Raw genomic sequence first — 20,415 nt, forward strand, 5'->3', positions numbered from 1 at the left:
TGTCGCCTTTGACTTGCTCATTAGGGATTTGGACCCATACGATTGTAAAGCTGCTTTGTGACAACATGTGTTGTGAAAAGCACTATATAAATAAATTTGACTTTGACTTTTTCTTGTTAGGGCTTCCCTGCACAAATAAAATAAAAAAACAAAAACAATGGCTACATTTGTATTATTCTTTGATAACATTCATTACCACCTTCAGTGTTTGGTCCCCCCCCTCACCCCCCCCCCCCCCCCCCCCCCCCCCCCCATCATGCTGTGCCTTAGCATATGTGTTGCTTAGCATCACATGTAATGTTAATATTCACTGAAGAGTACAGGGCTTATATCAGAACATTTCTGAAATGAAGGTTGTAACCTGCAACGTAATTGCTAACCCAGCTGCTAACTATTTATTATTTTCAACACAATAATTTGAATGTCTTCATCCTTGAGCAACTGAGTCCTGCTTGGAGCTCTCTGTTTATACCAGGTGCTAGTGTTCCAGATTCATTTGGGAAAGTAGAAAAATACCTCAGGAGGAGACGCACAGATGTTGGGTGGAATGGGCTTACTTGGCTCTAGCAGTAAGATTATTATTTTGCTTCCCAATACAGTCCTGTTTTACCATTAATATTGGAAACAGTCTAAGACTGTTTAGAAGGTTTGGTTATGGCCCTGCAGTATTATGGTTAATAGCCCACCTTTCTCCTCTTCTGCTCTTTGATGAGGATTCTGTTGTCTTAGGTCAACAGAAGCTTGTAGTAGCCTACGTTTGGATGTTATATTCCTTGTAAAATTAACTGTGTTTGAAATTAAATGAAGGACACTGGACATTGAAGGACAAGTGGGACACTGGACACTACACATGGACACATTTGCTTGTACTGATGGAAGACACCTGCAGTATGTATAGTTTGTGTGCCCTGTTTTAATGCATGTGATTTAACACACAAAGGATATTTCATCTGGATTATTAAGCTAATAACGAGGGTTAGGATCAAATCAGACAGCAAAGTAACAATAATGTTATTTTTCAGACAAAAATCAAATTAGTCACATTAATATTTTGTTTTGTCTTGAATAAATAATTTAAAATGAAGCTCTTAAAGCTACTATAGATTTTTTTTATATTGCCCGAAGAAATTTATAATCCAGTCAAGTTGTAGAACAGACTAATGCACAGATCGACAGCATAATTGCTTAAAAGCTGCAGGCTGTAAATTATTCACGAAGTACCATAGTTAGAAACCACATCAACAGCACTTCATCAGCACTGTTTTGAAGAGCATGAAAATTGAAGCTGTATTTAAGGGAAAATGTACTTGAGAGAAAATATATTTTACCTGGAGTTTTTTTTATCAATTGGTTGCAACAATATTCTCAAATTTTGCAGTTTTATATACTTGGGATTCACTTGGTACACATATTAGTATAATATTAATATGGTGTTACTACTTATGTACTAAAATTCAGTAAAATATCTAAAATATTTAACTTATTGTTTTCTTAAATACATAGGCTATTCATAAAGTAAAATGTTTTTCCTGTGTTTTCGTATGGACACCAAAGTTATATGCAAGGAGTTATAGGTATATAATTCAAAGGCATCATTTTGTGTTTTTTAATACATTTTACACAACACAAAACAGAAAGATAATTTTGCCATTCAGCACAATCTAATATAATTTGGTCCATGACATGGACGAAATTTTGATTTCATAGGTGGGGGGGGGACACAAATGGCTTGAGAACTGGGGCGCGGGGTTTACCAAAACCGGCTTTTGAAAAAGTGCAGGGGGGACATGCCCCCCCCCCCCCCCCATTACGTCCGTGGTCCATGGAATAAACTACCATGTAATCTCACACTCTCAGTCTTTTCATTATTTTTCTTTGACTGACACAGTTTAGTTTTTTTTTCGTTGGCCACACCACCTTTCTGGGGACAGTAACTTTAAAATTTCACCTTTTCATTCTTTTCATTTAATAGTTTTATGGTTGTGGTAGAAGAGTAAACCTGATTCCACCAGGGAGATGCCATCCAGCAGTTATTTAAATGGGAAGTGTAGTTTATAATTTCCAAGCAAATATGAGGTTATCATAATAATATTGTTTGAGTTTTGAGACCATTAATTTTTCACTAATCTCTGCTGTTGTGCACTATGACCTCCTAACAATGGTCATGGTTGGCATAATACACGCTTGAACATTGTCACATTGTGAGTACAGAAATTAAAGTCAAGTATGGTTGAGCCGGTGTTTTGTTTCACATTAAATCATTTCTGCCGGTTTCATTTGGCTTGGTAAGTAATGGTCGTGTCCTGTGTGGTCTGGTGTGGTCCTGTGTGTCCTGTGTGTCCTGTGTGGTCTGGTGTGGTCCTGTGTGGTCCTGTTTATCCTGTGTGTCCTGTGTGGTCCTGTGTGGTCCTGTTTATCCTGTGTGGTCTGGTGTGGTCCTGTGTGTCCTGTGTGATCTGGTGTGGTCCTGTGTGGTCCTGTTTATCCTGTGTGTCCTGTGTGGTCCTGTGTGGTCCTGTTTATCCTGTGTGTCCTGTGTGGTCTGGTGTGGTCCTATGTGTCCTGTGTGGTCCTGTTTATCCTGTGTGGTCTGGTGTGGTCCTGTGTGTCCTGTGTGATCTGGTGTGGTCCTGTGTGTCCCTGTGTGATCTGGTCTGGTCCTGTGTGGTCTGGTGTGGTCCTGTGTGGTCCTGTTTATCCTTTGTGTCCTGTGTGGTCTGGTGTGGTCCTGTGTGTCCTGTGTGGTCCTGTTTATCCTGTGTATCCTGTGTGGTCTGGTGTGGTCCTGTGTGGTCTGGTGTGGTCCTGTTTATCCTGTGTATCCTGTGTGGTCTGGTGTGGTCCTGTGTGGTCTGGTGTGGTCCTGTGTGGTCTGGTGTGGTCCTGTTTATCCTGTGTATCCTGTGTGGTCTGGTGTGGTCCTGTGTGGTCTGGTGTGGTCCTGTTTATCCTGTGTGGTCCTGTGTGGTCTGGTGTGGTCCTGTTTATCCTGTGTGTCCTGGTGTGGTCCTGTGTGTCCTGTTTATCCTGTGTGGTCTGGTGTGGTCCTGTTTATCCTGTGTGGTCTGGTGTGGTCCTGTTTATCCTGTGTGTCCTGGTGTGGTCCTGTGTGTCCTGTTTATCCTGTGTGTCCTGTGTGGTCTGGTGTGGTCCTGTTTATCCTGTGTATCCTGTGTGGTCTGGTGTGGTCCTGTTTATCCTGTGTGTCCTGGTGTGGTCCTGTGTGGTCTGGTGTGGTCCTGTTTATCCTGTGTGGTCTGGTGTGGTCCTGTGTGTGGTCCTGTTTATCCTGTGTATCCTGTGTGGTCCTGGTGTGGTCCTGTTTATCCTGTGTATCCTGTGTGGTCCTGGTGTGGTCCTGTTTGTCCTGTTTATCCTGTGTGGTCCTGTTTATCCTGTGTATCCTGTGTGTCCTGGTGTGGTCCTGGTGTGGTCCTGTTTGTCCTGTTTATCCTGTGTGGTCCTGTGTGGTCCTGTTTATCCTGTGTGGTCTGGTGTGGTCCTGTGTGTGGTCCTGTTTATCCTGTGTATCCTGTGTGGTCTGGTGTGGTCCTGTGTGTGGTCCTGTTTATCCTGTGTATCCTGTGTGGTCTGGTGTGGTCCTGTGTGGTCCTGGTGTGGTCCTGTTTATCCTGTGTGTCCTGTGTGGTCCTGTTTATCCTGTGTGTCCTGTGTGGTCCTGTGTGGTCCTGTTTATCCTGTGTGTCCTGGTGTGGTCCTGTTTGTCCTGTTTATCCTGTGTGTCCTGTCCCTCAGCGCCACTCCTGTTCTCCTACGTGGCTCGTCTCGTCTGGTCCCGGCGGCCCGACTCCTCCTCTGCGCCGCCGCGGCCTGCCCGGTGTCGTTAGGTTTCCGCTCGCTGGACTGAACCGAAGCTCTTTGCAGTTGTCGCCGCTCCTGCAGGTGTGACAGGTGTACGTCTTCGTCATGTTCACCTTCTCGGAACTTGTGGTCGTTTCGGCAGCGCTGTGTGCCACCGCGTCCGGCTACTTCGTCAGCGTGGACGCTCACGCCGAAGAGTGCTTCCATGAGCGGGTGGGCTCGGGCACCAAGATGGGCCTCATGTTCGAGGTTGCGGAAGGGGGCTTCTTGGACATCGACGTGGAGGTAGCTAGCCGGTTAGAGGACTCCGCTAGTCCGCCGAGTTACGGTCCGGTGGACGTGGTTGGTGCTGCAGAGTCTGCGGATAGTGGGTCATTTATTCGGTCGCAGTACCCAGCGCTTACCGCGCTAGCACCGCGAGCTCAGCTGGGTCCGCCTCTATAGAGCACCAGCCCGGTTCCGCTAACGGGATTACTGACGCTCACCAACACACGGTGACGGGTTAAAACATACGAGCACATATTAGCAAACTGTAAAAATAATAATTAACAGCTTTATTCAGATGAGAACATCGTCATCGTTTGGGCTAGCTAACTACAGCCAGCTAACTACAGCTAGCTAACAGCTACAGCCAGATAACTACAACCAGATAACTATAGCCAGCTAACTACATCTAGCTAACTACAGCTAGCTAACAGCTACAGCCAGATAACTATAGTCAGCTAACTAGACATCTAACTACAGCTAGCTAGCTACAACCTAGCTAACTACAGCCAACTTACAGCTACAGCCAGTTAACTACAACCAGCTAACTACAGCCAGCTAACAGCTACAACCTAGCTAACTACAGCCAGATAACCACAGCCAGCTATTAGCTACAGCCAGATAACTACAGCCAACTAACAGCTACAGCCAGCTAACTACAGCCAGCTAACTACAGCCAGCTAACTACAACCAGCTAACTACAGCCAGCTAACTAATGCTCTACAGTTCTTAGCGGACTTGGCTAACAAGCTAGTTAGCTAACCTAAGTTCAACAGCTGTGATGGGATCAGACTGCGTTATTCAGTAATAACTCAGCTAACAAACTCGTGTTTATCTAATTGTTTGTTCAATTGTATTGTACTAATATACTTGTTTCATAAACGGACTGCTTCGAATATCTTTACATAATACATACATTTAATATAAGTAATATATTTGTATGATAAAAAGCTACATAACTACTGATGAGCATGGCAGCTTAGCCTATATTGTTCTATGCAAGATCACAGGTCCAGATGGGAAGCAAATCTATAAGGGAGACAGAGAGTCCAGTGGGAAGTACTCGGTTGCGGCCCATATGGATGGCACCTACAAGTTCTGCTTCAGCAATAAGATGTCGACCATGACTCCAAAAATTGTCATGTTTACCATTGACATCGGAGAGGCTCCAAAGGGAGACGGGATGGAGACAGAGGGTATGTACATGTGATGTTCCCACTTATAGCATTCTGTACTATGTATTAGTTATATAAATTATATGTTGTCAATTAAAACACTTTTTTCTAATTAGATGTTTTGTGTGGGCTGTTTTTAAGTGGGCCCATGAGAAATGTGTTTTTCAAGCCACATTCTGATGACACAGACCAACTTCAGTAATGCATGATTTCAAACTTGCACACTCGGACCCGAATTCGTATTCTCACGTCCAGCTGTCTCTGTTATCATTTTTCCTTATTTCCATCCTCTCATCCCTTTCATTTCATCTTTCTCCCTCTCTTTCCTGCTTTCTTCCTTTCCCTCAGTTGGTGGTGGTACCTGGGACGGTAGGTTAAATAGGGTGCATGAAAAGCTTCCATGGCTTTGTAACTATGCAGTCTTCTATTGCTCTGTTTACACAAAGCATTAGACAGAGTAATACACACGTCACGGTTGCACAGTGTGGGTCTGGTCTTATGTCTCACGTGCTTGATGCTGAAGCTAACGTGAATGAAAATGGTTCATGTAAGAGTGGAAACCAGCTGCAAAGTTAATTTTAAAAGCAAGCAACATGAGGCATGCCACATACGAGGTATTCGGGTCTAGTTATAAGTGTGACGAGTGGTTTTTTTTTGTTTTGTTTTTTTTCCCCAATGCACCTGTTGGGTATTTTTATACAATTTCTTTTTCAATATGTATTGGCCATGAAAAAATGTCACAAACCAGAGTACTCTTTGTGTTTGGACTAATTAATAAATTCTGAATACGTTATTATTTTCAGTTTTGCTCACACTAGTAAGTTGAGCCTTAGTCCAGCCTGCCTGAATCTCGCTTCCACTCTGCCTGGATCTGCATGTCCCTATTGCATTAAGTAAATACTTATTAGATCTACTAATTCATTACAGCCCATCAAAACAAACTGGAGGAGATGATCAACGAGCTGGCCGTGGCCATGACAGCAGTCAAACACGAGCAGGAGTACATGGAAGTGCGTGAGAGGATACACAGAGCAAGTAAGTCCCTCCAAACGATGGTGCAGACCACCCATATCAGAGAAACGGCGAGTTACACCTGTTCAGTTTCTCATGTTGCCTTGTCTCAAAACCATGTTTTGATCTGCCATGTGGTTGACGGTGAGATACGTGTCGGTGTGTCATTCAATCTGTTTTGTCTCCTTGCAGTTAACGACAACACGAACAGTCGAGTAGTCCTCTGGTCTTTCTTCGAGGCCTTGGTGTTGGTGGCCATGACCCTGGGACAGGTTTACTACCTGAAGAGGTTTTTTGAAGTGCGGAGAGTGGTTTAAAGTTGTGATTTGTACCATTTTGTATTCCAAATGTCATTTTATTTTGGACTTGTTTGGAGAATAAACAAGTAAACTGTTGAAAATGGGAAGATCGCCACCTCCTGCCTTTGAGGCTAGAAATGGCCACACCTGTGAGGTCTACAAAGGTATTCTACTTTTCCTTTTGATGGTCCAGTCTTTAATATGTACTATTTTGTATTTGCTTAAAGGTGCACTAATTTACGATTTTTCCATATATGATTTATACCCTTTTATGTGTCAGTTGAGGTTCCTTCACAGTTTACTGACACTCAACTATTTCCCATTTTGACCAAATATGGAAAGGCCTGCTGAAAGCAAAAGAGAATAGTCCTGTTGGGACAGTCAGTGGGTGAGCATCTCCAACAGATTCCTCAAAGTACTTTAACAAACACCTAGGGCAATTTAAATTAGTGTACTATTGTACTGCAGTGTACATTCTGAAGACCACATTATTACTTCAAATTGACTTTTCCAGTCCCAACAAATAACCAAGCTATACTTTCAGCCTCTGTATTCTTCGTGGGCTCTAACAGTCCCTGCAGAAGCTGTTTTGCTACAGGATCCACGACACCTGTGTGTGCACAAAGGAACCACATAGCTTATAAGCACAGAATTGGTAGTTTGTTGAGTCTCCAGTTAAATTCATTGTAAAATGGCAGTGATGTTGGTTGTGCGTCAGTCTCAGCGATTATATTATTTTGTATGTCATCAGAATGCCTTCTGTGCCAGCCATCTACAAATGTGGCTTTGGCTTATTGTGGCTGTCAAATACAGAGCTGTACAGTACAGCTTGCTGCTCTCCCCCTCATCTCTTAATGTCTTTGTTGCTGTAAGTCAGAGTTTAACCCATGCTGATCAGGCAGGTAATACAGAAAACAATCTTTGTACTTTACTGTCATGTAAAGGAAGTATTTTAGATTCCTCTAAAATATTGTATGTCTTTTTTAACATCCAATCAACTAGTTTTTGGATGAACCTCACTTGAAACTGGTCTGGTGTTTTGATGGTTGCTGGCACAAAAAAAAAAATTGGTCTCACATTTGAATGATAAAAATAAATGATTACAGAGTAGAAACAATTCCAGCAGGCCTCTGTATGGAACTTATGGTATAAAGTGAATAGAAATAGGAAGGACAAAAATTTTGGTTGATTCCTTTCCTATGAATTTGAGTTCAAGCTCTGTTGAGATTATACATCCAGTGTAAATTACAATTCATTCCCAGTTGTATTTATTGTAAAATTTTCAATTTGATCAAAGATACAAATTATTGTAAGCATACATACAGTAGATGTATGGGTATGTAAGCAAATGAACCAGGCTATCTACAGTTATGTAGTACACAATTCATAACTAAACTTTCATTACAATTTCTTTAAGAAGTGTAAAATGAGGATGGAGTTCTGCATATGCATATTTCATATTATCAATACAATCAAACCTGACAGGAAGCAGTTGAGGGTATAAAATATCTTTCCCCAGCTTTGGTCATTTTAAGCCCGTCAGAAATTGTAGATTATTTTGTCAATTGTGATATATTTTGATATTTAGCTATACACACTCATCTGTTATAACACATCAGAATCGTACATGTCAGTGAAAACCAAACAATGTTCAAGCCAGATTATTCCTTGTACATCAAGAAGATTGAAATGACCTATTGGTAAAACCAATATGGCTGACACGACTTGGCATGAAGGTCAGGTGGGTCTTGTAACTCCTGCATGTCTCTGAGCCGCAGGAAGTGTCTTACAAATAGAGTTTGATGAGTTCATCACTGACTGCGGAGGGAGTCAGCACCCCCAGGTCAGTAAAGAGCAGCGTGATGAGAGACGGAGGCGTGTAGTCGATCATTGGGTGTTCCTGGTCCAGGTCTTCAGCAGTCTTCAGGGTATCTGCTTTATACTGGACAGAAACAAGTACGATTTTCTATTACATCTGCATTTTAATTAGGTAAAAATGTCAACTGGTATGAAATTCAGCCTGAAAAGTGCAGAAAAATGAAGATGAAATAAACAGTAGCACCATGGGGGTTGTGATTATGTTAGAAATTATTCTGAAGGAATGCTGAGTAGCAGCTGATGCTGTCCAACGTTCTCTAGAAATCACTCCACACGTTTCACCTGCTTCAGGTAACGATGCAATTAGATCATTTAATAGCTTCACATTAACAAAACTGGACACGTCCGTCATAAGTGAATAAGCAAATTACAGTGTTTAACATTTGAATAATACAGAAGTTCATAAACAAAAGGATCAATGAGGCTAAAAGACAAGAAGAATCAGAAAGGACATACTTTAAATCTGTGAGGTACATCTTGCTGATTTAGAGGGTAGAGGCGCACAAACTTGAAACTCTCTGCCACCACATAAAATGGCTTGTTGTGTGCTTTGGAACACACTGCCATCTGGTAGGTACCAATCTACAAGGTAAAATTGTTTAATAACAAATAACTTCAGCAATCGAGGGTTATACGTATGTGTTTATGGGTGTGTGTGTGTTATAAATGTGTTAATGGGTGTGTGTGTCTGTTGTACGTATGTGTTAATGGGTGTGTGTGTCTGTTGTATATGTGTTTATGGGTGTGTGTGTCTGTTGTATGTATGTGTTTATGGGTGGGTGTGTGTTGTACGTATGTGTTTATGGGTGCATGTGTCTTATATGTACGTGTTTATGGGTGTGTGTGTGTGATTTATGTACGTGTTTACGGGTGTGTGTCTGTTATACGTATGTGTTTATGGGTGTGTGTGTGTGTTATACGTATGTGTTTATGGTTGTGTTTCTGTTATACGTATGTGTTTATGGTTGTGTGTGTGTTATATGCATGTGTTTATGGTTGTGTGTCTGTTATACGTATGTGTTTATGCTTGTGTGTGTGTTGTACGTACGTGTTTATGGGTGTGTGTGTGTTTTACGTACGTGTTTATGGGGGTGTGTGTGTCTGTTGTACGTATGTGTTTATGGGTGTGTGTGTGTGTTGTACGTATGTGTTTATGGGTGTGTGTTGTACGTATGTGTTTATGGGGGTGTGTGTGTCTGTTGTACATATGTGTTTATGAGTGTGTATGTGTTTATGGGTGTGTGTTGTACATATGTGTTTATGGGTGTGTGTTGTATGTATGTGTTTATGGGTGTGTGTGTGTGTGTGTTAGGGTTGCAGCGGTAACCGGTTTCACGGTATACCACGGTATTAAAATGCACGGTTATCATACCGTGTGCGTTTGCTTATTACCGGTAAAAAGCAAGCCAGCGGAGAAACTGACCCGCGCATGCGCAACTCCGCTCCGGTTCAGCTACTAAGCACACAGCAGTGAGAATGGCAGAAAGTGCATTAGACTTAACAAATTTTTTAACAAAAAAAAAGCTTAACTAAAATCAGCGGCGAAAATGACGTAATCGCGGTGGCTCCGCCGGTGAGCGCGGGTCTCGCGCGCTGTCGATTCGCGAGGTCGTGCACGTCTCGAATTTTGTAACTTTGCGCGCGTCGCGCCTCAGCGCAATGAACAAAGTCATGTTTGCAGGGTTCATACACCTTTATAAGGTGGAATTAAAGCACTTGTACGTAACTTTAAAGGTCCGTTTCAATATTTCCCAGCACCTTAAACTTAATTAAGTTAAATATTTATACATATACTCAAAATAATTCGCTTTTTATTAAATTATTTAATGGTTGTTTATTTTCAAAACGCCCAGTCTTAACGTCTTCACGTTCTCTCATGTTTCGTCCTGGAATTACAAGAGGCTCGTATTTGTTAACGTAATACAAAAGAACTGTGCCGAGTCGCGCGCTACGGTCACTAGTGAAAGTGTAAATCCATAGATTTTTAAGGTCCTTGCTTTCACTGGATGTGAAAGATGCCATTAATTTACATGCGTTCATTTTCAAAATTTTACGTGCCTGTTTTTCATATGTTAAAACCAGACTCGGTGTGAAAGCCTTAAAATAGAAATCTCTATTGTGAGGGTCATGTCAGAAATAAATCCTCTCTTTCTGCAGTATCTGGTTATATTCTAACTTGGCAGTACAACGGACGTTTACAACAGTTGTTGATCAGACACTGACCCAGGTTGAGTTTATCAGATATTAAATAATTTAAACTTAAATAATTGTACTGAAATCCATGATTTAGGTTTATCTAATTTTGCAGTATTTATTTAAACATGTGTACAGCTTATTTTTTTAAAGGAGACATTTTGTATACAATAGTTCCAGGTTTCTACAATAAATAGTTAATTGAACAAAAAAAACTTGTAATTTCTTTAAGGGTCAGTGTATCTTTTAATAATATACAAACTAACTGTGATACCGTGATAACCGTGATACCGCGGTATTTTCTGAGACGGTTATCATACCGTGAAAATCTCATACCGTTGCAACCCTAGTGTGTGTTATACGTATGTGTTTATGGGTGTGTGTGTGTGTGTGTGTTGTATGTATGTGTTTATGGGTGTGTGTGTGTGTGTTGTATGTATGTGTTTATGGGTGTGTGTGTGTGTGTGTTGTATGTATGTGTTTATGGGTGTGTGTGTGTTATACGTATGTGTTTATGGGTGTGTGTGTGTGTTATACGTATGTGTTTATGGGTGTGTGTGTGTGTTATACGTATGTGTTTATGTGTGTGTGTGTGTGTTGTACGTATGTGTTTATGTGTGTGTGTGTGTGTTGTACGTATGTGTTTATGGGTGTGTGTGTGTGTTATACGTATGTGTTTATGGGTGTGTGTGTGTTATACGTATGTGTTTATAGGTGTGTGTGTGTGTGTTATACGTATGTGTTTATGGGTGTGTGTTTATGGGTGTGTTACCACATCTGCTGTACCTTGTTAAAAATTCCTCCACTTTCCACAACCCCTTCAGCACCAACAATTACCAGGTCTACCTTCTCCATGATGTACCTGAAACCGTTCATAAGCATTTAGTCATTTTCAAAAGGCCAGTTCATCCAGTTGTACACAAATTAACACTTGGAGTTAGTTCGAGGAATTTGCTGTGTTCGACATACCTACTGTATGTTATTAAATCATTTATAGACGCTATAAGACAAGTGTAATGAACCTCTTACCCAACAGCAGCATCTAGAACAACTATGACTGGGATATTGAGCCTTCGCAATTTGTCTGCCATGTGCTGACTGTAGACATAAAAAACATACACACATAAGAATATGTGTTCCTATCAACACTGCTGATAACCGGTTGCATGTTAGGGTTGGGCAAATGCATTAACTTGAGCTCTCGAGTTGGTCAAACAAGGAGTATGGATCTTCGACAAATGTCTAATATACTGTGACAGACACAGAAAAAAAAAATTGTCTTGTAGGAGTGGTTTATGCAAGAGCTGCTGTAAAAATAAAACCCACATATATACATGACATCCTACAATTATACCCCATACACTGGAAATCTTAGATGACCCTAAACTGGTGGAGGATTATCTTTCTATTGCTGCATACTGATGAGGCGGGTGTGACTTACCCAGCAGAATCTGGCTGGGACTCCGTGACATAGACCGTGAATCGTTTCTTGTCTGCTGCTGCGTTCTCCAGGACCGTCAGCACCACTCTGGATGAGGAGTGAGTGAGGATCATCTGCACAATCACATTCACGTTGGTGAGACAGATGAATTTAGTGAACTCATTGTGGAAACTGGAAACTTTTTCATATCGCTGTATTAACTTCAGATTATATCGCGGTGTACGGTATTACCGGTTTGGGGGGGTGGGGGTGGTTGTTCATGAAATTGTGCCTTTCTTAGAGTCGTTTCTTCGGTTTATATATACCCCGTGTTCTTAATGCCCCGTTGTGTATATATACCCTGTGTTCTTAATGCCCCATTGTGTATATATACCCCGTGTTCTTAATGCCCCGTTGTGTATATATACCCCGTGTTCTTAATGCCCCATTGTGTATATATACCCCGTGTTCTTAATGCCCCATTGAGTATATATACCCCGTGTTCTTAATGCCCCATTGAGTATATATACCCCGTGTTCTTAATGCCCCATTGAGTATATATACCCCGTGTTCTTAATGCCCCATTGAGTATATATACCCCGTGTTCTTAATGCCCCATTGAGTATATATACCCCGTGTTCTTAATGCCCCGTTGTGTATATATACCCCGTGTTCTTAATGCCCCGTTGTGTATATATACCCCGTGTTCTTCATGCCCAGTTGTGTATATATACCCCGTGTTCTTAATGCCCCGTTGTGTATATATACCCCGTGTTCTTCATGCCCAGTTGTGTATATATACCCCGTGTTCTTCATGCCCAGTTGTGTATATATACCCCGTGTTCTTCAGACCCAGTTGTGTATATATACCCCGTGTTCTTAATGCCCCGTTGTGTATATATACCCCGTGTTCTTAATGCCCCGTTGTGTATATATACCCCGTGTTCTTAATGCCCCGTTGTGTATATATACCCCGTGTTCTTAATGCCCCGTTGTGTATATATACCCCGTGTTCTTAATGCCCCGTTGTGTATATATACCCCGTGTTCTTAATGCCCCGTTGTGTATATATACCCCGTGTTCTTAATGCCCCGTTGTGTATATATACCCCGTGTTCTTAATGCCCCGTTGTGTATATATACCCCGTGTTCTTAATGCCCCGTTGTGTATATATACCCCGTGTTCTTAATGCCCCGTTGTGTATATATACCCCGTGTTCTTAATGCCCCGTTGTGTATATATACCCCGTGTTCTTAATGCCCCGTTGTGTATATATACCCCGTGTTCTTAATGCCCCGTTGTGTATATATACCCCGTGTTCTTAATGCCCCGTTGTGTATATATACCCCGTGTTCTTAATGCCCCGTTGTGTATATATACCCCGTGTTCTTAATGCCCCGTTGTGTATATATACCCTGTGTTCTTAATGCCCCGTTGTGTATATATACCCCGTGTTCTTAATGCCCCGTTGTGTATGTATACCCCGTGTTCTTAATGCCCCGTTGTGTATGTATACCCCGTGTTCTTAATGCCCCGTTGTGTATATATACCCCGTGTTCTTAATGCCCCGTTGCTGGTCATTGAAATCTCTCCGCCTCCACTATTCTCGGTTTGTATGTTTTAGGTGTGTTCACGAGTTTTGCTTTATGTTTGATTTTCCAGTATATCCTAGAACGGTCTGCAGAATGTATTTCTTTTAATGCCCATAATAAACTTCGTTTAACATGCTAGTGGCAAAAGAGAAGACAGAAAAACACCCTGTCAACATGTTAAATCACTTGGAATTGGCAATGAACATGGATTATAAACGCTAGCTAGCTCATTAGCTAGCGTTTACAGTCTACTTACTTTTATTAACATTCTACAAAGCATGTTTTAGCTTTACTCCCTGCTGCAAACTCCACTAGTTTGTTTGACACAAAGCTCAGCAATGATCACTGTGTTGTATCTACCCTTTCTGACAGATTCACCATTTGCAAATTTGTTTTGGTAGCCTACTAGTTTACTACTAGGTAGTTAATATAGCGTCACCATTTTACAATACCGTCACTATATTTAAATACCGAAATACCGTCATACTGCCCAAACCTAGTGGAAACATGATATTGAATACAGAACGATAAATACCATAACTGATTCACCATGACTGATTCATATCTTAAAGTTGCACGACACATCGTCTGGAAATTGATACTACAACACCAGCTTCCATAATTCTAATATTGCAGAAGGCTGCCATATGCAAAATTACTTTCTAGTATGCATCGTATATATCGAAACACACTTCTAGGTTGAAAAAGAGCAAATGTACACATTTAACAGAGCCTTCAAAAGCAAGTGAGAGATATTAAAAATGGTACTTACAGCCCCGTCCTTGATAAAGGTGTGGCAGAGTTTGACCACTTTGCCTCTGGACAAGGATATTTTCTTTAGAAAGAGTTCTCCTCTCTCCACCATCACATTCTTGCACTGTGAAAGATCCTGTGCAGAAGAAAGAGGAAACCAACATTAAATATGAGTAACCTTTATGTACACGAAAGACCAACATTAAATATGAGTAACCTTTATGTACACGAAAGACCAACATTAAATATGAGTAACCTTTATGTACACGAAAGACCAACATTAAATATGAGTAACCTTTATGTACACGAAAGACCAACATTAAATATGAGTAACCTTTATGTACACGAAAGACCAACATTAAATATGAGTAACCTTTATGTACACGAAAGACCAACATTAAATATGAGTAACCTTTATGTACATGAAAGACCAACATTAAATATGAGTAACCTTTATGTACACGAAAGACCAACATTAAATATGAGTAGCCTTTATGTACACGAAAGACCAACATTAAATATGAGTAACCTTTATGTACACGAAAGACCAACATTAAATATGAGTAACCTTTATGTACACGAAATGTAACCTTTAAGTAGAAAAAGTAGGGTGTTCCAAAATTAGCAAACCTTTTATTTATTCAACCAGCAAATATCACAGCAAAATACCATTGATTTGTTCTCAAGTGTTAGACTTTATTCATTGTTGGTAATCAAAAGAAGCTACAGAGAGCACGGTGTGTGAATCAGACCGTATGTGAATCAGACCGAAGTGCCGTATGAATCAGACCGTATGAAGTCAGACCGTATGTAAATGTGCCATATTTTGTCAATTGTGATTTTTTCACCGCAATCGAAATTTGTCCTCCGTTTTTAACCCATCTGTGCAGTTAGAACACACACACACACACACACACACACACACACACACACACACACACCCACACACACACACACTAGTGATTACTAGAGGGCTGTGGATCACACGTGCCCAGAGCAGTGGGCTGCCCTAGCTGAAGTCAGACCGTATGAAGTCAGACGGTATGAAGTCAGACGGTATGAAGTCAGAACGGCCTCTGTAGCCTGTGTGTAGATCGAACCCATGTGTGCAACATGTTCATGTGTTCAGCTCACCGAATGCTCCAGTGAGGTGAGGCTGATGAAACGTAGGAAGAGTTCCCCACCAGAGGACACCGCTACAGAGGAATCGGTCTCCTCCAGTCTCTCAATGGCACGTGTCAGGTTCTCTCTCAGTCCCTGGATAGTCTCACCTGGAGAAGGACCAAACACTTAGGCTCCTAATGGGTTGAACGATGAAAGGTTTTAGGATAGCTTTCTGATAAAAGGTTGTCTTGGCCAGATCAACTTTTTTTTAAATCATAATGATGCCCCAAAGAGTCATTACATGGATTCTCCATGTTAAGGTGTGCTTGCATGAGTTGTAAATAGCAGCATTACCCCTGATCTCTAATAAAGAACTATTATAGAGCAGCGAGTCTTACTCTGATCTCTAATAAACAACTATTATAGAGCAGTGAGTCTTACTCTGATCTCTAATAAAGAACCATTATAGAGCAGCGAGTCTTACTCTGATCTCTAATAAAGAACCATTATAGAGCAGCGAGTCTTACTCTGATCTCTAATAAAGAACTATTATAGAGCAGCGAGTCTTACTCTGATCTCTAATAAAGAACTATTATAGAGCAGCGAGTCTTACTCTGATCTCTAATAAAGAACTATTATAGAGCAGCGAGTCTTACTCTGGTCTCTATTAAAGAACTATTATAGAGCAGCGAGTCTCACTCTGGTCTCTAATAAAGAACTATTATAGAGCAGTGATTCTTACTCTGGTCTCTCTTCAAGAACTCCAGGAGAGACCGTATAGCTGCGACTGCAGAGGCGACGTCAGGATCCTGGCTCATCTGCGTCCTGAAATACTCCACCAACTCTGAAGCGAGTTGTACACACATAAAAAACACTTTAGCAACAAACAATTTATGTTGACATCAAGTTTAAAGATTGCTACATGATGTCTTAAGTTATTCCACCAGGTAGGCGAGTTTTTATCTATTGTATTCACGTCATATATGCCCACTGTAACGTTAAACTAGGCTGGGGTGGTTCCAGCTAGGCAAATATAGCAACCAAGAGACACAATCAGATTTGTGCCATAGCCTACCTCCTTCATCCATACTGCACTCTCGTCTTGAACGGCGTCACGTAGAGTATGTGGTGAAAAAGTAAAGTTACTCCAATATCAACCAAGTCTGCCCAAACCTCTAAACTCTCGTCGACCAGGATCTCCACAGCACGCTGTTGCTGATGCAATGAATGACAGAGATCACGCCCACCGCAACTGACACACTACAACCGAGCAAAACTGCACTGTGGTCAAACACACGGAGCCCGTAGCTGACACAGACGCGTTATTTGACTGCCCACGTCCCCCGGACACACTGTTGTCCAGCGTGTTCAGTCTCCACGGCGCCGCAGGACCAACCGCGCCGTCGCGCCGTGATTGCGTCACACGCGACGCCGACCACGTGATCTGTTCGCGCGGAGCAGCTGGTCGCCATGGCGTCAGGTAGCGGCCTGCGAAAACGTTGCTTTTGTGCAAATACACGAGCCCTGTTTCAGTTCGTTTAATGGTGTTTTAAATGTTTGTTTTAATCGTATGCCCGTATTCCTGTGAAAAAAACGAAGCAGATTTCGCCATGTTCCAGTTTGTTCCTAGTTACATAGCTAGCTAGCACAGCTAGACCACCTTAAGGAGGTTAACGTGTTGGTGTCTGTAGGTGTTTAGTGTTGGTGGGCTCATCATCTGGTGATTTCACACTGAACTAACATCCTGTTCTTGGTCCACAGAAGACGAAATTAGTCTTCTAGTCATTGTGGTAGATGTCAATCCAATTTGGTGGGGCCAGCAGGTGCAGCGAGACCCACAGGTGTGTTGAGTGTTTTTTTTAGTTTTGTATTATTGTTGTTAAAGGGTGCAGTGGGGTGCACGCCAGCGGTGTCTGCTGTAAGAGAACTTTGCAATTAAAGCGAGAAATGTCCTTTAGTTGATCACACAATTTGGAAGTAAGAATAATCTTGTTGGCAGCTGATGCATGTGTAGTTGCTGCATGCTATGACAGAAGTTTGATCTCACATCTTCCCCTCTCAGTTCACCCTGTCGAAATGTCTGGACGCGGTGATGGTCATGGCAAACTCTCACTTGGTTATGGCCAGAACAAACAAGCTGGCCATCGTTGCTAGCCACTGTCAGGAGAGGTAAAGCACTACATTACCCAGGAAACCAATCTCTGAATGTTACTCTGGAAACCAATTTCTGAATGTTAACCAAAGCTGTTGTCACTACTGACAGGTCTTCAGAGCGTCATCACTCATGTGTTTTTCCCCTGGTTTGCCAGGGTCAGCTCGGGGTGACACTGACACTATTTTGTATCTACTTTCCCCTTGAAGTCACTTCCTGTACCCAAGCAAGCACTGGAAAGCAGGAGACGTTGCCGGGGACGACCCATCGTCGGGCAGCTGTGATGGCAAATATGAGCTCCTGTCTGTTGCAAATGACCTTATTGTAGAGGAGATGAAGAATCTCATGGGCCGTAGTAAGTAGCTGCTAGCTCAGACTTCTGTATTCTCCTTTTGAATGTGAAATGGCAGTTTATTCACTAAGCAGCAGTGTTTATGAAGTGAATTGTGAATGTACAAAAGTATCCTTTCACATTAATTAAATACACTTGTCTTGTTACTGCCACTTAAAAATCATATGTATATCTCATTTCAGTTTTTGCACAAATTCTTATTTCTATAAAATAAAAGTGTATAAAAATCAATTAAATCTAAAGTTTTTCCTTTTTAAAGCACAGGTGAAAGGTCACCAGACAGACACCTTATTGGCTGGATCCCTTGCCAAAGCTCTGTGCTGTATCCTTTACAATGTTTGTACAAGGGTTTGCACAATATATCTTTTAAAAAGTATGCGTTTGTGTCATCTGGATCAGATAGTTGATTTTCTTTAATAGGTGACTCTTAGATATTCATCGAGTCTCTAAGAACCTGGAAGGTAAAGCTGTTTTTTGCTATGGAAACAAAAATATAACCCTGTAATATTTACACAACTAATAAATTAATAGGTCATCTTTATGATTTATTATGGGTAATCATCCTTTACAGTTGATTCTAGACATGCTTCTACTGTAACATCTTTCTGAGTAATCTGAGCAATTGAGTAAAACTTCCATTTTTGTTTTTAGCTGGTCAAGAAATGAAGTCGAGGATATTGGTGAGAACCTGGTTTATTTTTGCTTCTGCAACTGTGGCTACAAATGAACCTGGATCTCATTTCCATAACAGACTGTACTGTGCAGGTGGTCAAAGCAGCTGAAGACTGTGCACTGCAGTACATGAACTTCATGAACGTGATCTTTGCTGCACAGAAACAGGTGTTTATTAGATTCTCGTTACCAATGTGTACAGTTGATGGGAGATCTTGTTGGGATGGGAGATGTGATGATCTTGTCCTGGTCATGACCCCTTTTCCCACTCTCACTAGAATGTCCTGATTGATGCGTGTGTGCTGCACTCTGATTCAGGCCTTCTGCAGCAGGTATGTTTTCAAAGGAACATCCTCACCATGTTTCACTCATCAAATGTGATTTCCACAGAGAGAGTTTAAAACCTTTTCCCTTACCACTTCCATATAATGCCCAGTCTTGGTCTAGTTTACTGCCTCCCAAAAATACTTTTTATTCTATAATTAGGGCTTAATAATGTATAATTTTAATAACAAAGACAAATACCTTCCATTTCCACAGGCATGTGATATAACTGGGGGCTTGTACCTGAAGATTCCCCAGAAGACTGCTCTAGCACAGTATTTACTGGTGAGATGGTCAAGTCTAACCAGTGTGGCCAGCACAATTTTCCAGACGTTTCTCATACCATGGCTAAGTTTTCTTATTCATCTGAATCCAGCCTTGTTATCTGATTACCTCAGTGATTCATCTCCTTTCATCTTCTCGGTCATATGTCTACTTATGGAGCTGTGGTGTTTTTCTTAGTGGGTGTTCCTACCAGATGTGGACCAGCGCTCCCAGTTGGTTCTTCCTCCACCAGCACACGTGGACTACCGAGCAGCATGCTTCTGTCACCGTAATCTGATCGAGATCGGTTATGTCTGCTCAGTGTGCCTGTCCAGTACGTTTCAGTCTTATTCTTCCTTATGTCATTGTTAAAACCTACAGACCTTACTTATTAGCCTGAAAGGATGACATATATATCTAACCATTTATCTGTCTAAATCAGCCATTCTTGTATTTGTTTTTTCTTCATAAATTCAGGCCGAATCTTTGGATGTCATTTCTAAATCTCCATTTGAAGCTTTAAAGTGATGCATAATGTCATCATGTAGATTAATTTTCTTCTTGTTTCTTTGCCATTAAACAGTATTTTGCAACTTTAGTCCTATCTGCACAACATGCGAGTGAGTACTTTCAGTACAATATTGTTGTTTTTCATTCAAATTTTACCTTGAAACATCTTCAAGCATGTTGACTGGGTGGTTAACTAACCAAATGAATTAACTTAATTCATTTTGTTTTATTTTTTCTTTTTGTAGGACTGCCTTTAAGATTCCATTGCCACAGATGATTAAACCAAAGAAGAAAAAACTTAAAGCAAACTAATCAAATGTCTGCCACAATACTCTAATGTTAGTGTGGAATACAGTTTTCTTTTTCACGATAGTGTGTGTGTATGTGTGCGTGCGTACAACTTGAAATTTGGGCATTAGAGATTTTTGTAAGTCATTAATGAGAGTTTTAAGTGATAAATCTGGACATGAAAATAACTGAGAAAAATGTACATGCTCACATTTGTACTGTAAATATTGTTTTATTATTAAAGAATTATTGTAAGTTATATTTCCCTTGGTTTTTTTTTTGCAGCCATTTTTCTTACATTGAAGTAAGGAATGTTTTAAAGAAGCAAGATATTTCTTAAAA

At 41.1% G+C, this 20,415-nt stretch overlaps 3 protein-coding genes across 4 annotated transcripts; 2 read left to right on the plus strand and 1 right to left on the minus strand.

Moving 5' to 3' along the window:
* Positions 1-3,781: 3,781 nt before the first annotated feature.
* On the plus strand, positions 3,782-7,590 carry LOC143487925 (transmembrane emp24 domain-containing protein 2-like). Of its 2 annotated transcripts, XM_076987227.1 has the most exons (5): positions 3,782-4,107; positions 5,090-5,282; positions 5,610-5,630; positions 6,189-6,296; positions 6,465-7,590. In XM_076987227.1, the coding sequence occupies exons 1-5, from the start codon at positions 3,928-3,930 to the stop codon at positions 6,587-6,589; spliced, it is 627 nt and encodes a 208-aa protein (XP_076843342.1). In that variant the 5' UTR covers positions 3,782-3,927; the 3' UTR covers positions 6,590-7,590. The 2 variants fall into 2 exon arrangements, with proteins under 2 accessions (XP_076843342.1, XP_076843343.1); XM_076987228.1 differs by lacking the exon at positions 5,610-5,630.
* Positions 7,591-7,822: 232 nt separating this feature from the next.
* Positions 7,823-16,727, minus strand: eif2b1 (eukaryotic translation initiation factor 2B, subunit 1 alpha). Its single transcript, XM_076987225.1, has 9 exons — positions 16,587-16,727; positions 16,254-16,355; positions 15,542-15,678; positions 14,427-14,543; positions 12,084-12,196; positions 11,672-11,740; positions 11,429-11,504; positions 8,906-9,031; positions 7,823-8,513 (listed from the first exon to the last, which is right to left on the minus strand). The coding sequence occupies exons 1-9, from the start codon at positions 16,597-16,599 to the stop codon at positions 8,358-8,360; spliced, it is 909 nt and encodes a 302-aa protein (XP_076843340.1). The 5' UTR covers positions 16,600-16,727; the 3' UTR covers positions 7,823-8,357.
* A 128-nt stretch (positions 16,728-16,855) lies between these two features.
* gtf2h3 (general transcription factor IIH, polypeptide 3) lies at positions 16,856-20,332 on the plus strand. Its single transcript, XM_076987226.1, has 13 exons — positions 16,856-16,991; positions 17,273-17,352; positions 17,574-17,680; positions 17,873-18,018; positions 18,275-18,337; positions 18,447-18,476; positions 18,667-18,695; positions 18,781-18,855; positions 18,966-19,019; positions 19,228-19,296; positions 19,474-19,609; positions 19,859-19,895; positions 20,031-20,332. The coding sequence occupies exons 1-13, from the start codon at positions 16,982-16,984 to the stop codon at positions 20,095-20,097; spliced, it is 903 nt and encodes a 300-aa protein (XP_076843341.1). The 5' UTR covers positions 16,856-16,981; the 3' UTR covers positions 20,098-20,332.
* Positions 20,333-20,415: the final 83 nt, after the last annotated feature.

This window comes from Brachyhypopomus gauderio, unplaced genomic scaffold (assembly GCF_052324685.1).
Source record: "Brachyhypopomus gauderio isolate BG-103 unplaced genomic scaffold, BGAUD_0.2 sc51, whole genome shotgun sequence".
NCBI lineage: Eukaryota > Metazoa > Chordata > Actinopteri > Gymnotiformes > Hypopomidae > Brachyhypopomus > Brachyhypopomus gauderio.